The sequence below is a fragment of the Sus scrofa genome, chromosome 1 (genome assembly GCF_054392235.1).
Source record: "Sus scrofa isolate SSC_HxYL_T2T_F1_AM1 chromosome 1, Sscrofa_HxYL_maternal_Yorkshire_Landrace_v2.0, whole genome shotgun sequence".
Classification (NCBI taxonomy): domain Eukaryota; kingdom Metazoa; phylum Chordata; class Mammalia; order Artiodactyla; family Suidae; genus Sus; species Sus scrofa.
In genome coordinates this window covers 253,885,903-253,908,393 of record NC_139383.1, presented here as the reverse complement: position 1 = coordinate 253,908,393, position 22,491 = coordinate 253,885,903, and the positions used below count along the sequence as shown (strand labels likewise).

Here is a 22,491-nt window from a genome sequence, read left to right as displayed (position 1 = left end):
AGAGACAGAGACAGAGACTGAAAGACAAAGGCAGAGACAGACACAAAGAGAGAGACACAAGACAGAGAAGAAGAGTCAGAGAGACAGATATTTTAAGGATTTGGCTCATTGATTGTAGAGGGTGGAAATCTGCAAGGCAGGCCAGCAGGCTGGAGATGAAGGGAACAGTCGATGTTGCCATCTTGAATCTGAAGGCATGCGGGGAGTAAAATTCTTCCTCTGAGTATTTCAGTCTTTTCTGCATGATTCACACCTGCTACTGATAGCTGCTAATGCCTCTTTTGTGGCTGGTTGGCACCTTCCTGCCCAGTGTTCCCACCAGTGGGGACTCTTAATTTGCTACCTCCCTTAGGGGTCCATGGAGTGCAAGGACCCCTATGCTCTAGGCAGTAGAGTGAAGTAGGCTTGACTTTGTGCCAGTTTAACATGCATCTCACCTTATTATCTCGGTCCTGGAGCATCACCCTTTCCTGTGCTTCTCTTAGAGTCTTAGTAAGAACAGTACTCTATTTCTGCTGCATTCCTTCCTAGCCCACCTCCCATCCTTGAATCTATTCCTGGGAATTTGTCACTAAGCTGAGAGCCTTGCTGTCCTTCCAAAGTACCTCTCATCCCATGTAATAGCTGTGTGCCAAAAGAGCCTGCTTTTTCCCCAGACATTCTAGTCTGCCCATGACTCCCAATACCAGGCCCTTTCCCCCAAGGCTTATATTTAAGTTGTAATTCATTTTATTGTACCATTCCAATTTCACAAGTTAGAAAGCTGAAGCACAAGTAAAGGTACATACTTTCCTGAAGTCAGTCACATTAGGGTTCCAATCTAAGTCTCTCTGATTCCAGGGACCAGCTATACCTCACTGGCTGCAAAAGAGGCAAAAATTAAAAGACATAGTATCTCCCTCAAGGAAGAAGCACAGTCTGCAATCTATAGCTTGGATCTCTTGTATGTTCTGACAATAGACAGAGACTGATGGGATCAACAATGCGGCAGATTTCAGAGGTTCTGGTCCTGAGGAGGCATTTTTGCATGAGGAGGGCTACTACTATCTATTGGAAGAGCTGTTCGCAAACTGGGCTGTGTATTAAAATCTGCTATTAAAAGTATGGATCCTAGGAGTTCCTGTTGTGACTCAGTGGGTTAATGACCTGGAATTATCTCTGGGAAGATGCAGGTTCAATCCCTGGCCTTTCTCAGCGGAACAAAGATCTGGGGTTGCCACAAACTGTGGTGTAGGTCACAGATGCAGTTCACGTTCAGTGTTGCCATGGCTGTGGCATAGGCTGGTGGCTGCAGCTCTGATTCAACCTAAGACCTGGGAACTTCAATATGCCACAGGCGAGGCTATAAAAAGAAAAACAAAACAAAAAAACAGATCCAAGAACCTTACCCCAAACCTATCAAGTCAGAATCTCCAGATGAAGAACCAGGGAATCTTTATTTAAGACTCCTCGAGGGAATCTTAAGCAGCACTCCAAAGATGGCTACTGGGGACTCATCTTCTCAGAAACCATCAAAAAGGCAACTGCCTAAAGACCACTGACTTTGAGGAGGGGAGGGAGAGGATTTTTTTTTTTTTCTTTTTAGGGCTGCACCCATGGCATATAGAGGTTCCCAGGCTAGGGGTCCAATCGGAGCTACAGCTGCCAGCCTACACCACAGCCACAGCAACATCAGATCTGAGCCGTGTTTGCAACCTACACCACAGCTCACGGCAATGCTGGATCCTTAACCCACTGAGCAAAGCCTGAATTGAACCTGCCAACTCATGGTTCCTAGTCGGATTCATTTCCACTGCACCACGATGGGAACCCTGAGGAGGGGAAAGAGAAGGAATTGAAGGAAAAGAAAATAGAGCCAGGAGTTGAGCAGAGGAGAAGGGGAAGAGGCTTAGAAACCAGACACCTGTGATGAAATAAAAGACTCCATCACGAAACACCTGCACTGAAAGGCGCACTGGGTGGACTGAGCCCCTGCCCAGACTCTGTGGCAGTTAGTGCTGGGAGCCCTGTGCTTGGGGACTTTTTTTTTTTTTTTTAAAGGAGCAGCTGGTGGTTTCTATGGAGACAATTTCAACTTTGAACAATAGCCTGTGGTATTTTGAAGGATCTAAATTAGTGAGCAACAGGCATGTGTCCAGTGCTTCTAGCTGGATTAGTAAGCCATCCCGCTCAAGAATTCTTCCTCCAGCTGAACTGGGGGTGAGTCAGAGCGGTCAAAGCCAAGTAGAAGAGGTCTACTTTCTGATTTCAGCAGCAAGACACCTGGTAAGGCTGCCTTCATCTTGCTCTGTGTTTCTCCCACCCGAGTGGGTAGCATATTTCTCCAAAGAACCAGCAATTACCACCTTAGGCGGTTTTTTGCTCAAACACAGATTTATGTGCAATGCATCAACCTTAACAAAAAATAGTTTAAAGACCATTTTGGAGACAAAATCACACTTGGCTTCAAAAGCCAGGGTCCAGTTTACGTGAACTAATGGAGCGATTGTTTCTTGACACAAGGAATTTTTCTTTGAGATTTTATTGCATGGAAGGAGGAAGACCTGTAGTGAATAAAGAAAAGCAAAGGCTTCTAAAGGGAATGGAATTTCTGTTTCTTGAGTATTAGTGGTAATTTTAACCTCTGTGGGTAATTTTAATGTTTGCTGTCTTTATTCTTGTTTCCTTCTTTCTGATCAGTTGATGTGCTACCAGTTCTTGACTGCCTTTCCTCTAATAGGTCAAGGTTTCCCAAGGCATAGGCTTGATCCCCACCCTTCACCCTGGAACTCAGAAGGTCTGAAAGGGGCTCAGCCATGAGGCTTTCAACTCTAAGTCCCTATTAGGTCACTTCCATTTTACTGAGGGCTCCCCTCCAACCCTGAGAGGCTATGGTTACATGAGGCAGCTGAGTTCTTGCTTCTTGCTCTCTGGCTGCTTTGTAGCTTTGGTTTCATTAACAGTCTGTAGTATACAGAGTCCTGCCTTCTGCTGCAAAAAAAAGTGAGGAAGCCTGACATTTTTACTCCATTGGATTTTGAGGAGTCTCCCATCTTCAGCTTGTTTTCCTCTAAGAGTTTTATAGTATCTGGTCTTATTTAGATCTTTAACCCCTTTTGAATTTATTTTTGTGTATGGTGTTAGGAGGTGTTCTAATTTCATTCTTTTACATGTAGCTGTCCAGTTTTCCAAGCACCACTTATTTGAAGGGACTGTCCTTTCTCCATTGTATATTCTTGCCTCTTTTGTCATAGATTAGTTGACAGTAGGTGCATGGGTTTAATTCTGGGTTTTTGGTCCTGTTCCACTGATGTATATTTCTGTTTTTGTGCCAGTTCCATACTATTTAGATGACTGTAGCTTTGTAGTATACTCTGACGTCAGGGAGCCTGATTCCTCTAGCTCCACTTTTCTTTCTCGGGATGGCTTTGGCTAGTCTAGGTCTTTTGTGCTTCCAAATAAAATTTAAAATATTTTGTTCTAGTCCTGTGAAAAATTCCATTGGTAATTTTATAGCGATAGCACTGAATCTGTAGATTGCCTTAGGTATTATTGTCATTTTGACAATTTTGATACTTCCAATCCAAGAGCATGGAATATCTTTCCATCTGCTTGTGTCATCTTTGATTTCTTTAATCAGCATCTTGTAGTTTTCAGAGTACAGTCTTTTGTCTCTTTAGGTAGGTTTATTCCTAGATATTTTATTCTTTTTGATGCAATGGCAAATTGGATTGTTTCCCTAATTTCCCTTTCTGAACTTTCATGGTTAGTATACAGAAATGCAGTTGATTTCTCTGTGTTAATCTTGTATCTTGCATCTTTATCAAATTCACTGATGAACTCCATTTTCTGGTAGTGCCTTTAGGATTTTCTAGGTATAGTATGTCATATGCAAACAGTGGCAGTTTTACTTCTTCCTCTACAATTTGGATGCCTTTTATTTCTTTTTATTCTTTGATTGCTGTGGCTAGGACTTCTAAAACTGTGTTGAATAGTAATAGTGAGAGCAGACACACTTGTCTTGTTTCTGATCTTAACAGGAATTCTTTCAGCTTTTCACCATTGAGGATGATGTTAGATATGGGTTTGTCATATATGGCCTTTGTTAGGTTGTGCTATGTTCACTCCATGCCCACTTTCTGGAGGGTTTTGTTTTGTTTTTTTTAATCGGAAATGGATATTGAATTTTGTCAAAAGATTTTTCTGTATCTATTGAGAGAATAGAATGTTTTGTTTGTTTGGTTTTGGTTTAGGGTTTGGGTTTTTTTGTGTGTGTCTTTTGTCCTTTTAGGGCCGCACCTGCAGCATATGGAGGTTCCCAGGCTAGGGATCTAATCAGAGCTACAGCTGCCAGCCTATGCCACAGCCACAGCAACACCAGACCAAGCTGCATCTGCGACCTACACCACAGCTCACGGCAATGCTGGATCCTTAACCCACTGATCGAGGCCAGGGATCAAACTCACAACTTATGGTTCCTAGTTGGATTTGTTCCACTGTGCCACGATGGGAACTCCAAGAGAATCAAATGGTTTTTATTCTTCAGTTTGTTAATGTGGTGTATCACACTGATTGATTTGAAGGTATTGAAAAATCCTTGCATCCCTGGGGTGAATCCCACTGATCATGGTGTATAATCCTTTTAATGTATTGCTGGATTCAGTTTGCTAGTGTTTTATACATGTTTGCATCTATGTTCATCAATGATATTGGCCTGTAATTTTCTTTTTTGTGGTATCTTTGGTTTTGGTATCAGAGTGATACCAGATTGTATCTGGTTTGGTACTCATAAAATGAGTTTGAGAGTGTTCCTTCCTCTGCGTTTTTTTTTTTTTTTTGGAATATTTTCAGAAGGATAGGTGTTAGCTCTTCTCTAAAAGTTTAATAGAATTTGCCTTTGAAGCCATCTGGTCCTGCACTATTTATTTATTTATTTATTTTTAATTGTAATCAATTGTTACTTCCCCAATACATTTTTTTCCTACTGTATAGCATGGTGACCCAGTTACATATACATGTATACATTCTTTTTTCTCACATTTTCATGCTCCATCATAAGTGAATTGACGTAGCTCCCATGGGTCCTGCACCTTTTTAAATTGCATTTTCAATTTCAGTAATTATTGATTGATACATTCGTCTTTTCTATTTCTTCTTGGTTTAGTCTTGGAAGATTGTACTTTTCTAAGTATTTGTCCATTTGTTCTAGGTTGTGCATTTAATTGGCACATAGTTTCTTGTAGCAGTCTCTTATGTTCCTTTATATTTCTGTGATGTCCTTTGTAACTTCTCCTTTTTCATTTCTAATTTTATTGATATGCGTCCTCTCCCTTTTTTCTTGATGAGTCTGGCTAAGTTTTTTTTTTCAATTACTCAAATAAATTTCTCACATCTGTAGTTGTATAATGATCATAACTATCCAATTTCACAGGATTTCCATCCCACAACCCAAGTACATCCCCCCACCCCCCTCAACTGTCTCCTCTGGAGACCATAAGTTTTTCATTGTCTGTGAGTCAGCATCTGTTCTGCAAAGAAGTTCAGTCTGTCTTTTTTTTTTTTTTTTTTTCAGATTCCACATGTCAGTGAAAGCATTTGATGTTGGTGTCTCATTGTATGGCTGACTTCACTTAGCATGATAATTTCTAGGTCCATCCATGTTGCTAAAAATGCCAGTATTTTGTTCATTTTAATGGCTGAGTAATATTCCATTGTGCGTATGCACAACAGCTTCTTGATCCACTCCTCTGTCAATGGACATTTAGGTTGCCCAGGAGTGGGATTGCTGGATCACATGGTAATTCTATGTGTAGTTTTCTGAGGAATCTCCATACTGCTTTCTGCAGTGGTTGCACCAATTTACAATCCCACCAACAGTGTAATAGGGTTCTTTCTTCTCCACACCCTCTCCAGCACTTATTGTTTGTAGACTTTTTGATGATGGCCATTCTGGCTGGTGTAAGGTAGTACCTCAGAATGGTTTGATTTGCATTTCTCTAATAATGAGTGATGTTGAACACCTTTTCATGTGTTTTTTGGCCATCTGTATGTCTTCTTTGGAGAACTGTCTGTTTAGATCTTCTGCTCATTTTTGGATGGGGTTGTTTGTTTTTTTGGTATTGAGCTGCAGAAGGTGTTTATAAATTTTGGATATTAATCCCTTGTCAGCTGATTAGCTTGCAAAGATTTTCTCCCATTCTGTGGGTTGTCTTTTCATTTTGTTTAGAGTTTCCTTTGCTGTGCAGAGACTTTGAAGTTTTCTTGTTGATTTCCATTCATATAGCATTTTGGTAGGAAAAGATGCTTGATATGATTTCAATTTTCTTAAAGTTACTGAGGTTGGATTTGTAGCCCAGGATGTGCTCAATCTTAGAGAATGTTCCATGCACACTTGAGAAGACTGTGTATTCTCCTGCTTTTGGATGGAATGTCCTATAAATATCTATACTACAAAGCAACAGTCATCAAAACTGTATGGTACTGGCACAAAGATAGAAATATAGATCAGTGGAACAAGATAGAAAGCCCAGAATTAAACCTATGCACCTACAGCCAACTAATCTATGAAAAAGGAGGCAAAAATATACAATGGAGAAAAGACAGCCACTTATGGATATGGTGCTGGAGAGGGTGTGGAGAAAAAGGAACACTAATACACTGTTGGTGGGATTGTAAATTGGTGCAACCACTGTGGAAAACAGTATGGAGATACCTCAGAAAACTACACATAGAACTATCATGTGATCCAGCAATTCCACTCCTGGGCATCTATCCAGCGAAAACCATGACTCGCAAAGACACATGTACTCCAATGTTCATTGCAGCACAATTTGCAATAGCCAAGACATGGAAACAACCTAAATGTCCATTGACAGAGGAGTGGATCAAGAAGCTGTTGTGCATACGCACAATGGAATATTACTCAGCCATTAAAATGAACAAAATACTGGCATTTTTAGCAACATGGATGGACCTAGAAATTATCATGCTAAGTGAAGTCAGCCATACAATGAGACACCAACATCAAATGCTTTCACTGACATGTGGAATCTGAAAAAAAAAAAAAAAAAAAAGACAGACTGAACTTCTTTGCAGAACAGATGCTGACTCACAGACAATGAAAAACTTATGGTATCCGGAGGAGACAGTTGAGGGGGGTGGGGGGATGTGCTGGGGCTGTGGGATGGAAATCCTATAAAATTGGATTGTGATTATCATTGCACAACTATAAATGTAATAAATTCATTGAGTAATAATAAAAAACAATCAAACACATAAATCCAAAAGTGGGAGGGGGACTCTTGACAAGACAAAAGTGTGTGCTTGGGAAAGATGTGTAACTTTCCCTGACTAAACAAATACCAGGAATCATCCATAAAATCAGTAAAATCACAGCCCTTGCCTTCTGAATATGAAATTAAAAAGAAGTCATCTGTCAAAGTCTGATAAATCAAGGTGTGAAGATTTGTAGGAATCCAACCAAAGTTCAATACATTGCCTTTTCATAAATTGGTTTTAAGTCTAGCAAGAAAAAACTGCAAAAACCACAAACACATGGAAACTAAACAACATGCCACTAAACAACCAATGGATCACTGAAGAAATCAAAGAGGAAGTGAAAAAAAAATACCTAGAAGCAAATGACAACAAAGATATGACACTCCAAAACCTATGGGATGCAGCAAAAGCCGTTCTAAGAGGAAAGTTTATAGCAATACAAGCCCACCTCAGGAAACAAGAAAAAGCTCAAATAAACAAGCTAACTTTACATCTAAAGCAGCTCAAGAGAAAAGAACAGACGAGACCTAAAGTTAGTAGAAGGAAAGAAATCATAAAAATCAGAGCAGAAATCAATGAAATAGAAACGAAGAAAACCATAGAAAAGATCAATGAAATGAAAGTTGGTTCTTTGAAAAGATCCACAAAATTGATAAACCCTTAGCCAGACTTATCAAGCAAAAAAGAGAGAGGACTCAAATCAATAAAATTAGAAATGAAAAAGGAGAAGTAACAACGGACATCACAGAAATACAAAGGATCATAAGAGATACTATATGCAACTATACGCCAATAAAATGGAAAACCTAGAAGAAATGGACAAATTCTTAGAAAAGTATGATCTTCCAAGACTAAACCAGGATGAAATAGAAAAGATGAATGGACCAATCACAAGAACTGAAATTGAAACTGTGATTAAAAAACTTCCAACAAACAAAAGTCCAGGACCAGATGGCTTCACAGGCAAATTCTATCAAACATTTAGAGAACAGCTAACACCTATCCTTCTGAAACTATTCCAAAAAATTGCAGAGGAGGGGACATTCCCAAACTCATTCTATGAGGCCACCATCACCTTGTTACCAAAACCAGACAAAGATACCACAAAAAAAGAAAACTACAGGCCAACTTCACTGATGAACATTGATGTAAAACTCCTCAACCAGGTACTAGAAAACCAAATAATCCAACAATACATTAAAAGATTTGTACATCATGATCAAGTGGGATTTATCCTAGGGATGCAAGTGTTCCTAAATATCTGCAAATCCATCAGTGTGATACACCACTTTAACAAACTGAAGACTAAAAACCATAGGATCCTCTCAATAGATGTGGAAAAAGCCTTTGACAAAATCCAACACCCATTTCTGATAAAAACCCTTCAGAGAGTGGGCATAGAGGGAACCTACCTCAACCTAATAAAGGCCATATATGACAAACCCACAGCTAACATCCTTCTCAATGGTGAAAACCTGAAAGAATTCCCACTAAGACCAGGAACAAGACAAGGATTTCCGCTCTCGCCACAACTCTTCAACATAGTTTTGGAAGTCCTCACCACGGCAATCAGAGAAGTAAAAGAAATAACAGGAATCCAAATTGGAATGGAAGAAAGAAGTAAAACTATCAATATTTGCAGATGACATAGTATACCTAGAGAAACCTAAAGACTCTACCAGAAAACTGTTAAAGCTCATCAGTAAATTTGGTAAAGTCGCAGGATACAAAATTAAAAACACAGAAATTGACTGCATTTCTATACACTAACAATGAAAGAGCAGAAAAAGAAATTAGGGAAGCAATCCCATTTACCATCACATCCAAAAGAATAAAATACCTAGGAGTAAACCTACCTAAAGAGACAAAAGACCTGTACACTGAAAACTATAAGCCACTGATGAAAGAAATCAAAAATGACACAAATAGACGGAAAGATATACCATGCTCATGGATTGGAAGAGTTAATATTATCAGAATGACTATACTACTCAAGGCAATCTACAGATTCAATGCAATCCCTATCAAATTACCAAGGACATTTTGCACAGAACTTGAACAAAATACTTTAAAGTTTGTTTAGAAGCACAACAGTCCCAGAATAGCCAAAGACAACCTGAAAAAGAAAAATGGAGCTAGAGGAATCAGGCTCCCTAACTTCAGACTATGTGTTTGTTTATGTCAAACCCACATCATCTTCTTGGGAGAATGTCTGCTTCTTAATGGAAGTTTCACCATAATCTCTTGCATGTGCCTTGATGTAAAAGGCAAATATTTAGACATAGAACACTAAAGACCATTACTGCAAATTTATGACATGTCAAAATCAATAAATTAACACATTTACTAGGATATCCAGGAAAATTAGGAGACAAAACAGTAAGCATAGTCAGCTAAGTACCAAGACCTCAAAACAAAATTCCAGCTCTAGGAGTTCTTTCTATGGATCAATGGGATAAAGATCCAACATTGTCTCTGTGAGGATGTGGGTTTGATATTCGACCTTGCTCAGTGAAGGACCTGGCCTTGACTCAAGCTGTGGAAGAGGCTGCATCTATAGCTCTTATTTGACTCCTGGACAAGGAACTTTAACATGCTGTAGGGGCAGACATAAAAAGAGAAAAACAAAGGAAAAATTCTAGCTCTACGACAATAGATTCCTTTTAAAGACTGAAGTCTTCTCAAATCTATCTTCTGGCCTCTCTCTTTCCCATGAGGCTTATCTATATAGCTTTCCTTCCTCAGGAGCTTCTCAGGATAGGAAAAAACCACATTTCTCTCTGTCTCTGTCTGTCTTTCCTCAAACTCCCACACTCTACCCAACACTGGCTTTCTGTGATTATCTGGATACAGCTTCTGAATTTTATGGATTCAGCCATGTACAAAAAGTTTGGGGCCAGGACTAGGCAAGGGAGAGGCCCCGAGGGTACAAAATGTCAGGACTTCAGGGACTTGGCCATGCCAGTGAATTTTGCAACCTAGGTGCCTTCTTGCCTCACCTTTAGCCTAAATCCTAATAGTGTGACTGGTGATCTCTGGGTTCCCATTCTGCCTTGGCAAGGGGGAGAGCATCCCTGGCCCATCCTGCATTAGGTATTCTGCCCAAATCCAGGATGGAGGTCACATGGTCTAAACATAGCTGCTGAGCGTCCAGTTCTGGGTTTTACGGGGCAATTCTCAGATAAAGAGGAGCTATGACTTGGATAGAAGCCCTAATAGTTTATGTTACAAAAGCACTATGTGTACATAGAGTATTTCAATGACATTTTTGGTGCTATTTTTTTCTGCCTCTGTTATGAATCTCATAACTCAGAAACATGTACATTGCATAATTCACTGTTTGAGTAGCAACAGGATCCCTAAAGTTTTAACACATTGTTGGTGCCCTTGAGGAGTCTGAGGTCCAGTTGGGAGGATAAGACCACATGTGGGATGCATGCTGGAGGTCGGTTTTGTGGATGAATTGAAATTAATTCAGGGAGTTTCCGTCGTGGCGCAGTGGTTAACGAACCCGACTAGGAACCATGAGGTTGCGGGTTCGATCCCTGCCCTTGCTCAGTGGGTTGACGATCCGGCGTTGCCGTGAGCTGTGGTGTAGGTCGCAGACACAGCTCTGATCCTGCATTGCTGTGGCTCTGGCATAGGCTGGCAGCTACAACTCCGATTGGACCCCTAGCCTGGGAACCTCCATATGCCGTGGGAGCGGCCCAAGAAATGGCAAAAAAAAAAAAAAAAAGAAATTAATTCAGTTTGGAAATAAAACAATGTATTGAGTCCATACATGATATGGACGTTTTGAGAAGAAGAGTTGGGAAAGGATTTGTGGAATAGGGCAATCAAGTCTCCCTTCTAAATGATCTCTCTTCTTGGGAAGAAAGAAAAGAAGATAACGGAGGCTTATAGGAAGGACCAGATCAGAAGATATCAAGGAAGCACTGAAATGTCCCATGAGATGCTGTTACCCATATTATGTGCCCCATCTCCCTAGCACAAAGGAGTGACATAGGAAGGTTGAACTGATGCCAGTTGGTCTGCCAAGAACTCTGTTGGTATTGAGGGAAAACATTCACTTCAAAATTAGTCAAAATCATTCCATTGACCTTGAGTTTAGCTTTACATGAAATGGTTAGTAATGCTGGTTTTTGATGAGGGACCAAGTGGGAAGGTGTGGTGTCCTTTGCATAAAATCACTTTTTGAAAGGAAGCACAAAATGCACTTTCCCTTGACCCTCTCTTTCTTCCTGTGGCCCCCTTTCAACAGTGAAGAACTGCACATCAAGCCTCTCTTCTGCCTGTGCATTGCCAGGGCCAGTTTATTTTCTTCAGAATCTTTTCTGCGCACAAATCTAAACCCTAAAGCCTTTGTTTTGCCTTCTCTATAAAATAAAATCAGGGATCCCCTAGAGAATCAAGCTTCATGATGGGGTACCTATTGCTACAATTTGTGTGAAGATATTACTGAAACAAATGATGTGTACCTATGTCAAAGTCTCATATAAGAAATTTCTTTTGGCAAAAAGATGAAAAGGCTGCACTTTTTCCTTTCCCTTGAAAAAAACCGGTAGCGTTTTCTATGAGAAGGATTACAATAATAGAACTGACAGATTGCCTTTTTCCCTTTGGCTGTCACTTATTTATTATCTCTTGGTTATAGTTCCTATTTTCCCAGATCCTATTTTATTTTTATTTTATTATGTCTCTGTTATTTGTAAATACATTCAAAACCGTTGCGGAATGTGGTCTAGAAGAAGGGAGGGAAAGAAACAAGGGAAGGAGGGAGGAAGGAGTTAGAGGATACACCTAACTTTGCTCATTAATGAGCCACGAATGAAGAAGCTGATAATACATATATTATAGTCTATTTACTACAAACAACTATTAACCTTATCATTCCATTGGAAAACTACAAAAGCAGGTTAAGAAGATTTATTTTTCCTTAAAAAGAACAAGTAATGGGAATTTTGAAAAGAGCTGGTGGTTGGTCTTAAAATGGCAGGGAGAGCTTGGAAACCAAAAGGAGAGGAAAAAAGGAAAGAAACAACACGCTAACATTTTGCTTATTTATATAGGCAAGAAAGGTGAAAAGCAGCACTGAGTCTTCCTATAAACGCTTAATCCTGCATTACCCGCTTGGATCCTAACAAACACCTGTGAAATAGGTCATATGGGAAAGATCTCAAGTGCAGAACTGAAGCTCAACTTACTCAGAACCACAAAACTAACATTTATCACAGTGTCGCCATGGATAAGATAGGAGGGGGCTGTGGTGTCAGACCTAGCTTGAATTTCCAGTTCTACTATTAATTATTTACAAGACTTGGAGCACACCACTTAGCCTGTTTCCTCATACATGAAATGAGAATAATGAGCACTCTCTGCCCACCTTATTTCCCCTCCTCTAAATATCTTGTGTATTTTGCACTAGTTCCCAGAAGTCTACCTTGGCCAGACCTAATTTAAGCCTCGCCTGGGTCTCTTCCTTGGAATCTGTCTCCAACACAGAGTCTCCTCTCCACTGCAGGGCAGGAAATTCTGCTTGGTCTCTTTGCAGGTTGCCAATGTTCCAGCTGACAGCCACCCCAGCAAGTGCCCTTGCAGATGAGCCAGTGCACATCCGAGTGATGGGCCTGGCCCCACTGCAGGTGGTGACCCTCATGGCATCGCTGAAGGATGAGAAGGGGAATCTGTTCCAGTCCAGAGCCTTCTACAGGGCTAATGAGGCTGGTGAGCTGGACCTGGAGCAGGATCCTGCCTTGGGAGGTGACTTTGTGGGGGTCCATCCGATGGGCCTCTTCTGGTCTCTGAAGCCTGAGAAGCCTTTTGGGAGGCTGCTTAAGCTGGAGGTGATGAACAGCCCCTTTTCGATCACCCTGGATCTATATGACTCAGTTTATTTGCAAAAGTCGGGTGTGGTTCAGCCCAGGGCCAGCCTGGAGGTGCAACGCTGGTTCTCCAGCCCTGGGGTGCAGCGGCTGATGATCCGAGAAGGGCGGGTGCGAGGAGCCCTTTTCCTGCCTCCAGGTGAGACTAAACTTGGTGATATGGATAACATTGTGATGGAAAGAAAACACAAAAAAGGGCATCAAATGTTGGAGAATTAGTATTTCCCATATATATTTTTTTGGCCAAGTGGCCAAAATACTGTCTTTTTGTATGTATGATTGTTTGTTTTGGCTTTTTAGGGCCACAGCCTCAACATATGGATGTTCCCAGCAGGGGTCAAATCAGAGCTGTAGCTGTCAGCATACACCACAGCCATAGCAATGCCAGATCAGAGCCCAGTCTGCAACATACACTGCAGCTGAGGGCAACAACTGATCCTTAACTCACTGATAGAGGCCAGAGGTTGAACCCATTCCCTCATGCATATTAGTGGAGTTTGTTACTACTGAGCCACAAGGTAAATTCCAAAAAATATTGTGTTTTCAACTAGCAAGATTATCGAGGCACTATTATGCAATATTAGGTGCTTTTTGGAAAACTAGTTCCCATCCCCAAATGGTAGTCAGTACATGCATTTGAAAGACATTTTATGAGCAGTAAATATGATTCCTTTAAATACTGCAAGTTAAAAATGTTTTCTGACAGAATTCCCTAAATACATGGATCGAGTTCGAGTTTTCAACATGATGGCAGGTGAGCAAGCCAGCAAGTTGCGTTTAGAGAGATCTTTGAAAAAAAGAAATCCACCAAAAAACTTGTATTTCTGAACAAAGAGATAACAAAGTAACCTGAACAAAGTCACACAGTAATTTTCTACTTTTCTTCTTAAACATAAAATATTCCACTGAGGAATATCTTCCTCCCAGGTGGATTTTTTCTTTTTTTTCTGGTTCTGCCAAAGCTTATATGGAAGTCAGAATTCCTTTAACCAAGTGAGATCCAGTAAGATTTTAAAAGTAACATGCCATTTTGTTGTGTGTGTAAAGATGGAATTCATTCTGCTCAGCCTGAACTTTCACTGCTTCCTACTTGACCCTCCTGTTACTCTTTCTGATCCCATTCTCTTCTATCTTTGTTCTCTTAGGGGAAGGCCCTTTCCCAGGAATCATCGACTTGTTTGGGGGCATCGGGGGTCTACTTGAATATCGAGCTGGTCTTTTGGCTGCTCATGGCTTTGCAGTGCTGGCCTTAGCATATTTTGCCTATGACGACCTGCCCAACCAGCTGCAGGAGGTGGACCTGGACTATTTTGAGGAAGCTGCCAACTTGCTACTGGCTCATCCCAAGGTACCTAAAATACTTTCCCGTTTACCTGGCAATATTACAGAAAAAAAATCTCGAATACCTGTTCTGGCTATTGCAGCAGTCTCTTTACACTTGGAGATAGTGATATCTCCTTGTAGGATTGTTGGGTTGATGAGGATCAGCTTAGCGCTTACAGGCACACAGAAGACAATAAATGGTGGGCGTATTAGGATGCCATTCATTTTCTAGTTGAAGAATGTCCAAACATCAAGTATTTCTTGAGGTTCAACCTGACATGGTAAAACAATCATAGCACCTAACGTTTATGAGGTGACTCTTAGGTTAGCCTCTATGCTAACTGCTTCACATGCCCCATCTCATTTAATGCTCACACTCACCTTGTGAAGGAAGTACTCTTGACATGGTCCTCACTTTGCAGGTGAGAAGGCATCCTCACCTCACTTAAGTAAGTGACGGAGCCCTTCTGGCCATGTCTTTGCTCCTGACCACTAAGTCGTCCTGACTCCATGACTGGTACATTCTCATCCTGGAGAGCCTTGAGTCTTCTCAAGAAGAGATAGGATGCATTTCCTATTGGAGCATCACCAGGATCCCCATCGTCAGTGGTAGCATCATTATCAAGTGTATGTGTGATTTTTCTGAGTATATGTAAGGACTGCCTAGAATTAAATCCCGGATAAAATGCTTTCGAGTTAATTTTTTATTTTCGTGCAACTTAAATGTAACTATTTGTGACATTTTCTGAGGGGAAAGGGCGAGTGCCAAAATTCAGTTTGTATTTAGGTTCAGCAGGACAGGTCCACCTCCCACCCTTGATACTGTTGTCAACTTGAGTGAGAATTAAACTTGCTGAATCTCCATTTTCCTGTTGGAAGGACTGAGCTAGTATGTGTAAAGCACCTAGAGGGCCTAGCATATAGCAAACTCTCAGTAAATCCACCTCGTCACCTGTGCCCAGCTGGTTCCTTCCTTCTCCCTTTCCCCACACCCTCAACCCATCTCAAAGGGTTTTAGGTTCTTTCTTTGTACATCACACCCTCCTCATCCTCCCTGCCATTGTTTTAGTCTGGTCCCTCATCATCAATACCAGTGAAGGGGAAAGAGTGCATTAATTAATTTCCTGTCTCCAGGTGTAGCCCCCTCACCCCCACTCCCTGATCCATTCCTCACATGGATGGTTCCCAAACATGGGTGCACACGGGGTATTTTATAGTATCAGATTGGGGGTATTTTATAGTATCAGATTCTTGGCCCCACTTATACCTATTGAAGTAGAGCTCAAAAATATTGGATCTCAGAATGATCACTTTTGAAAATTTATGTTTTTTTTTTTTCTGATGAAGGAAATGTACTGGGGTTACAGTTATGAGCCAGATAAACATGGGTTGCTAGGTATTTGCTGCTGTTTGTCCAGAATTCCCTTCCCCCTCTCATTGGTCATAGGCTTCCTCCTTTCCCTCTGCTTCCACAGCCTACTATAAAGTAAGGAGTCCCTCCTGTGACCTACTGCTTTTGCTATTGGACTGGGCAGTGCAATGCAATCATTTATGGAATCCAAGTCTTTTATCTTTATACTCGCAGTGCTTACAGGAGTAGCCCTTGGATCCTTTGTAGCTATAAAATGCTAGTTAAATATGAATTCCACTTACCCGACATTAGAAAGAAAGCAGGGCACTTCTTTCCCTAGCTGGAGAGAAGAATCTGATGCTTCAGAAAGCTTACCTGCCTCTGCTCCCGTGATATTGAATGTTGCTGGTGCATTTAGACATCTTTTGGCCTTATAGAACACTGTTTTTGATGAAGAGTTTTTATTTCTATGGTTTCGCTTGGTCTTCATTTTGTTCCTGCAAGGTAGGTAATATTACCACCCCTTAAGACAATAAGGCTCCAGGAGAGTTACTAGGTAGTGTTCTCTGTGTGTCACTGAAGCTGGAAACCCTAGTGCCAGGATCCTCACCCCCACCCAACATGTTCTGACTCTTCTCATCAGAATGCTGTATTGGTCTTATAGGAGCTTATAGGACAGCTCCTTCTCAGAGTCTGGCTTGTAATAGGTTCCCTTTATTTTGTTCTTTAGATCCAAAAGCCAGGAATTGGAGTGATCTCTGTGAGCAAAGGTGCAGAGATTGGGCTGGCCATGGCCTGCTACCTGAAGCAGGTGGTAGCCACTGTCTGCATCAATGGGAGCAATGCCGCCTTTGAATTTCCACTCAGGTACCGGGATCTGGTTTTAACACCCATTCCCTCATTTCCGGAACGCATGGAAGTCAATGCCTCGGGGGCTGTGCGCCTTCGCCATTACAAGGGGGATCCCCGAGATGAATCGAATCAACAGAGTGTCTTTCCTGTTGAAAAATCCAAGGGCCCGATCCTCTTCATTATAGGGGGGGATGATGAATGCTTCAATAGCAGAGACTATGCTGAGCAGGCCCTGAACCAGCTCCAAAGTCATGGGAGAAGCGATGGAAGGATGCTGCTCTACCCTGGGGCAGGCCACCTCATAGAGCCGCCCTATTGGCCCATGTGTTATGGGTCCTGGACCCGTGGTCTTTTCCGTCCCCTGCTCTGGGGAGGGGACCCTGTTCTCCATGAGGCAGCCCAAGAGCAAGCCTGGAGAGAGATCCTGAAATTCTTCAGGCAAAACCTTGTTGGAAGCAGAAGCAAATTTTGAATAAGGGGGATGAAATGGTGAGGAGACAAAAAAAAAGTGGGTAAGATATGGATGTCAATGGAAGAGGAGGCCATCCTGATATTTCCAGACTTACAGTCGTCTTGAGCCAACTGAAAGAGATTGGGCCAAATCAAACTACCAAGTGCATCTGAAATATACCTGACCAAATTTTATGTGAACTTTTGTAAATTGAATCTCGTTTATATACACCAGGATACATTGTTATATCAAAATTGTGATATCCTTACCAATTTAATAACCTTTTATATCTCAGTTAGGGCAACCTCGGATACAGATATTGCCAATCCAGATGAATTTCCTTGAACTTGCACAAGTTACTTGTGAAATCATTTCTGTTTAAGCTATTTTGAGTTGAATTTGACATTTGATATGAAAAGTTCTAATACTACTATCAAGTGTAATCCTTGCTATAGATTCTAGGGGACACTTTAATTTTTTAGTGATGCTTTTTATTCGTAAAACTTATTTTTTTTTATGATTTTAATCAGGAGTGAAAGTAAGTGCCTTTGTAGCACTTGTTGAAATTAAATGCATTAAGTTTAAAACAGAACAGTGCCTGGCACATAGAAATTTCTATACCAGAGTTAGTTATCAGTATTTTCATAATGTTTTTCTCCTCCAATATCTGAATGTAGTGAATTACATTCATTAATGGACTAATTTTGCTCATTCATCTAATTCTATTAGATCAATTTCTCATATTGACTAATTCTGGTTTTAAAATTTCTTTTGGAGCCAACCTAGTCATTTATATTTGCTCAAAGTTTCACCACTATTTTCTGGCCTGTATTTTTCTCTTAGAATTTTTCACATATTCCCTGTTATTTGTTTGCATATTCTTTTTTTCCTTTTAGTCTGACTTGCCAAATATTTGTCTGTTTTATTGATCTTTTCCTAGAACAGCGTTTGTGTTGTTTATTGGTCAAATCTAATTTTTCCTGATTCATCAATTTCTGTTTCTCTTAAATAAACTCATTCCTTCTGCTGTTATTTTGTTTTTCTAGCTCCTAGAGATGCAGTGTTCTCATTTTGTTAATGTCTAACTAGACATTTACTTTTTATTTTTTACCCTCTTAAACCCAAGAGTAATTTTACCAAAGTACAAAATCTCATCCTCTAGATAATATGCTAGTGATAAGGTACCTCACTTTGCAATGGAGGGGTCAGATTTTCACTATCTGAACCTACTGATCAAACTTAGCACCTCTAAAAATCATCTACTTGACATAATAGCTTTCATGACCAGATGTAATATGGAGTGCCCAGCACTACTTAGACCTATGTCTAACAACACTGTTAAACTTGATAACAATCAAGCCATTAAATCAAAATTCTTACTAATGTTATGGCTAGTGAACAGTTAAATGCTTCTACAAGGAGACAGTCAAACATAGATTGTCAGTCATTTTATGAGCTGGTCTCTTCACAAGTTGATTACAATATGGCCTTGTATCTTTTCTCAAGTTAATTGCAGGAAAAAAATTGGAATTTTTCACTTTGGGGGATTTTATTTTTTCTTTTTGAATTGGAGAGAGCTGGAGGGCTCTTCAAAATAGAAAGGAACTTAAGAGGTATATCAACCAAATGCTATGTATGGGTGTTGTTTGAACAAGGTAAAAAGGGATAATTAAAGGGATAATTAAAGAAATTAAGGGATACTAAGAAATTATCGTGTTATGTGTCAAAAGGACATTGAGGTTATATAAAAAAGTAATTTTTTAGAGATGTATACTGGAATATTTAGAGGTGAAGGTTTAAAATATCTGGGAAACGTCTTAAAATACTACAGGAATATGGCAAATCTGAAAACTTATTACATCCAGATGATGGGTATAATAAAGTTTGTTTTCTGTTTTTATGAATGCTTGCAATTTTTCATAATGAAAAGTTAAAAAAAATAAGAGATAGAATCAAAATATTTACTTTTCTGCCCAACAGACTAGAACTTGAGCATATATTACATCTTTTTCTACATAACACACCCATTAATATCAGAATAATATTTTATAATAAATAACTTTAAACATAACTATACCTTGATAGTTTCTTAGTTCCTCCCTGTTTCTTATGCCTTCTAAAACCTTTTTATTTTATTGAAGTATAGTTGATTTACAATATCGTGTTAATTTCTGCTGTACAACAAAGTGATTTGGTTATACATACGTATATATTCTTTTTCATTATGGCTTATCCTAGGAAGTGAATATAGTTCCCTGTGCTATGCAGTAGGACCTTGCATATGTAAGTTTGCATATGCTAATCTTAAACTCCCAGTCCATCCCTCCCCCATCTTTTGTCTTTTTAATTATTGGCCTTATTAACAATTTTTGGCCATTTTTACTAAGTACAAATTCAAGTAATTATTTCATCTATATTTATTTTACCCTTACTCTTTATAATTTTTATACCTATGGAAATTGATGGTAACAATAATTTTCCCTCAGCACTATGGTCTTTTTCTTTTGGCATCCATTCTTGCCAATGCGAAATCTGATTCTTGTTACTTTATGGGATTTTTTTCCCTGCCTTCTCCAAAAGAAAGCATCTTACAATTTTCTCTTCATTTTTAGTGTTCTGAAATTCAAGATATGACTAGGAGTGAATTTATTATTACTGTCTTCATTCATTCTGCTTGGTACCCCATGGGGCAGAACTGTATCACATGCTCATGCCTAAAGTAATAACAGGCAAAGGAAAGGAGACCATCCCACCAGCACAAAGAAGAATGACCCATGGACATAGAGATGGGCCAGCATCCATTGAAAACCATGTCCATTTGGTGACCGTGAACAAAAATGAGATCCATCACCAGCAAAGACTATTCAGTTGCCAATCAGTGCAATTTGCTCCACCTGTTTTTCCTGTCTCCCCTAACTATTTTCTAAACAAATGAAAAGTGGGCAGGGTGGATGTGCTCTCCTGGTTTCTGATGCATGTTAAGTATTTTCTGTAACTTCTGGAAAGATTACTCCTGAATTGACTTTTCCAAACATGTTGATTCTCTAAGCTGTATCCCCCTTCTTGGCTGATGGCAGAACTATCTCCAGAACACTTTTCATCATTCTATTTATGTATATATATATGGATCCCAGTAACTTTCACCCTATTGTATTCCTTTTCTAGGGTAGTGAGACAGTCTATCTCAAAGACAAAGGGTTTATGCACCTTTGCATACACCTAATAATTAATGCTGGACCTGGCAGCCTTAGTCTCGAAGGCTTGCTACTCTACTGTTTCATTGTTATGTTTAACCATGGCTAGGTATTTTCCACCTATCCTTATATGTGCTCTTCATAAATTTCTATTGCTTCTGAAAGTAAGTTTCATTGCTTTAAAAATCTGGAATTCCCACTGTGGTTCAGTGGGTTATGAACCTGACTAGTATCCATGAGGATGTGGGTTCAATCCCTGGCCTCCCTCAAGGATCTGTTCTTGCTGTGAGCTGTGACGTAGGTGTCAGACATGGCTGAAATCCCAAGTTATGGTGGCTGTGGTGTACAATGGCAGCTCTAACTCCAATTAGACCCCAAGCCTGGGAACCTCCATATGCCAAAGATGCAGCCATGAAAAGAAAAACAAACAAACAAAAAACAAAACAAAACAAAACAAAAAAAACCTCTGCCATTTACAACGTTGGTAGCCTAAACATTTGCCTTCCTAATTGTAGCCACATACGTCCCTCTACTTCTGTGATTCTGGACTTATTCTAGCTCTGACAGGTGAGTGCTAGTTGGTATAGACCAATAATAGTGGTCTTTTATTCTTCATCCATGGACTAGTGTAGGGAAGGACCTGTGGCAGAATTTTTTCTTTTTTTTAATTGGCATCTGGAAGATCTCGGGCCAGGGGATGAATTGGAGCTGCAGATGCAGTTGCAGGCCTACAACACAGCCACAAAAATTTTGCATCTGAACCACAACTGCAATCTATGCTTTAGCTTGTGGCAACACCAGATCCTTAATCCACTGAGGCCTGTGAGGGATCAAACCTGCAGCCTCAGAGAGACAATGTCAGTTCTTAACCTGCTGAGGCACAATGGGAACTCCAGCATACGGTATTATTCTGGCCAATGAGATGTCAGAGACATCTGAAGAGAATGGAGATTGTCTGAAAGAGACATTTTGGCATGTGGGGGAAATTTTCCTTTTGGCTGTTGTTTTTTCTTAAGGTGGAGGATACATTGAGACCATGAGGGGAGCTTGTCTGAGGATGAAACCAGTACCCAGGGTCTGAGCCAAATGAATTGCAGAGAAATGGAACCGGGGCTCAAACTATGTTGCTCCCACAGTTGCTCAGTCTTTGGATTTCTAGTTATGGGACTCAACAAAGTGCCTACCTGAAGCCATTTGCACCAGGGCTTTTCGCGCTTTGGTACTGAAGACTATCGGGATGACGAACACGTCTCCCATCACAGCCGTCCATCCTCTTTTGGACCTGGCCTGAGGCAGTGTAGAGGGACAAATGGCACAACCGAGTTTTTTAAATCAAAATTGAACAGGATGAATTGAAAACCCATAACCGTCTTGAATTTTATAAGACATTTTTTAGACTCTGTAAGTTTCATAAGCTTCGATACTATGCCTGGTCCTCAGGTTAGAGGACCATGGGTTGTTGTTGGAGGAGACTGGGTTACATTTTGTCTGTGATGATGCAATAGTGGGGAGCAGTGAAATCTCTGATGGCGAGTAGAGTCACTTCCATCTCCTGATTGGAGGGGGACTGAAAAACAAGCCATCTGTATTGCAGAAACACAGAGCAAAAGTGCTTATTGAGTGTTTACTCCATACCAGAAGCCCTGCTAAAAGCTTTTCATGAGTTCTACCATTGAATCTTCACATCAGCTTTAACAGTAGATAGCCCACGAGGCAGTGAGTTCAACGAGCATGGAGAGTCAGCCCCTCACAGGTTAAGATGCTGGATTTGATTTTTCGCAGTCTCTGTCCTGTGGCTACAGAAGATAAGGATGTTCTTCAGAGCGCACATCGAAGCCTTCAGATCATGTATGGACACAGAAGCTGGGAGTGTAACTCCCTGAGCTCATCGTTTTCTTTCCCTACTTTGCCCTGCGACATGAGGAGCAATCAGCCAATCTCATCATATCCTTCAGCTTGTCCAAATGTCCCCAAAAATCACAAATTCACCCAGCCCTTTGCTTCTTGTAAGAGGCTGAGTAGGAGTATCCAGTGTTGACATTTTGCTTAGAACGATTGCCAAGTCATGCCATAGACTGTCAGTGTTCTCCTTACTGCTTGAAAGAGTTATTGGCATCTGTAAATCTAATCAGAATAAAGGGTCAATTCCAGAAAGGCCAGATCCAATTTAGAAAATCATCC

General features: G+C 40.4%; 1 protein-coding gene across 2 annotated transcripts; it reads left to right on the top strand.

Annotated features, from left to right (window-relative positions):
- The first annotated feature begins 12,704 nt into the window (after positions 1-12,704).
- On the top strand, positions 12,705-19,016 carry LOC110255172 (acyl-coenzyme A amino acid N-acyltransferase 1-like). 2 transcript variants are annotated; one of them, XM_021066831.2, is made up of 3 exons: positions 12,705-13,278; positions 14,285-14,487; positions 16,544-19,016. In XM_021066831.2, exons 1-3 carry the CDS (start codon positions 12,816-12,818, stop codon positions 17,135-17,137), a joined length of 1,260 nt encoding a protein of 419 aa, XP_020922490.2. In that variant the 5' UTR covers positions 12,705-12,815; the 3' UTR covers positions 17,138-19,016. The 2 variants fall into 2 exon arrangements, with proteins under 2 accessions (XP_020922490.2, XP_084847305.1); XM_084991179.1 differs by having other exon boundaries at positions 14,885-19,016.
- The last annotated feature ends 3,475 nt before the right edge of the window (positions 19,017-22,491 follow it).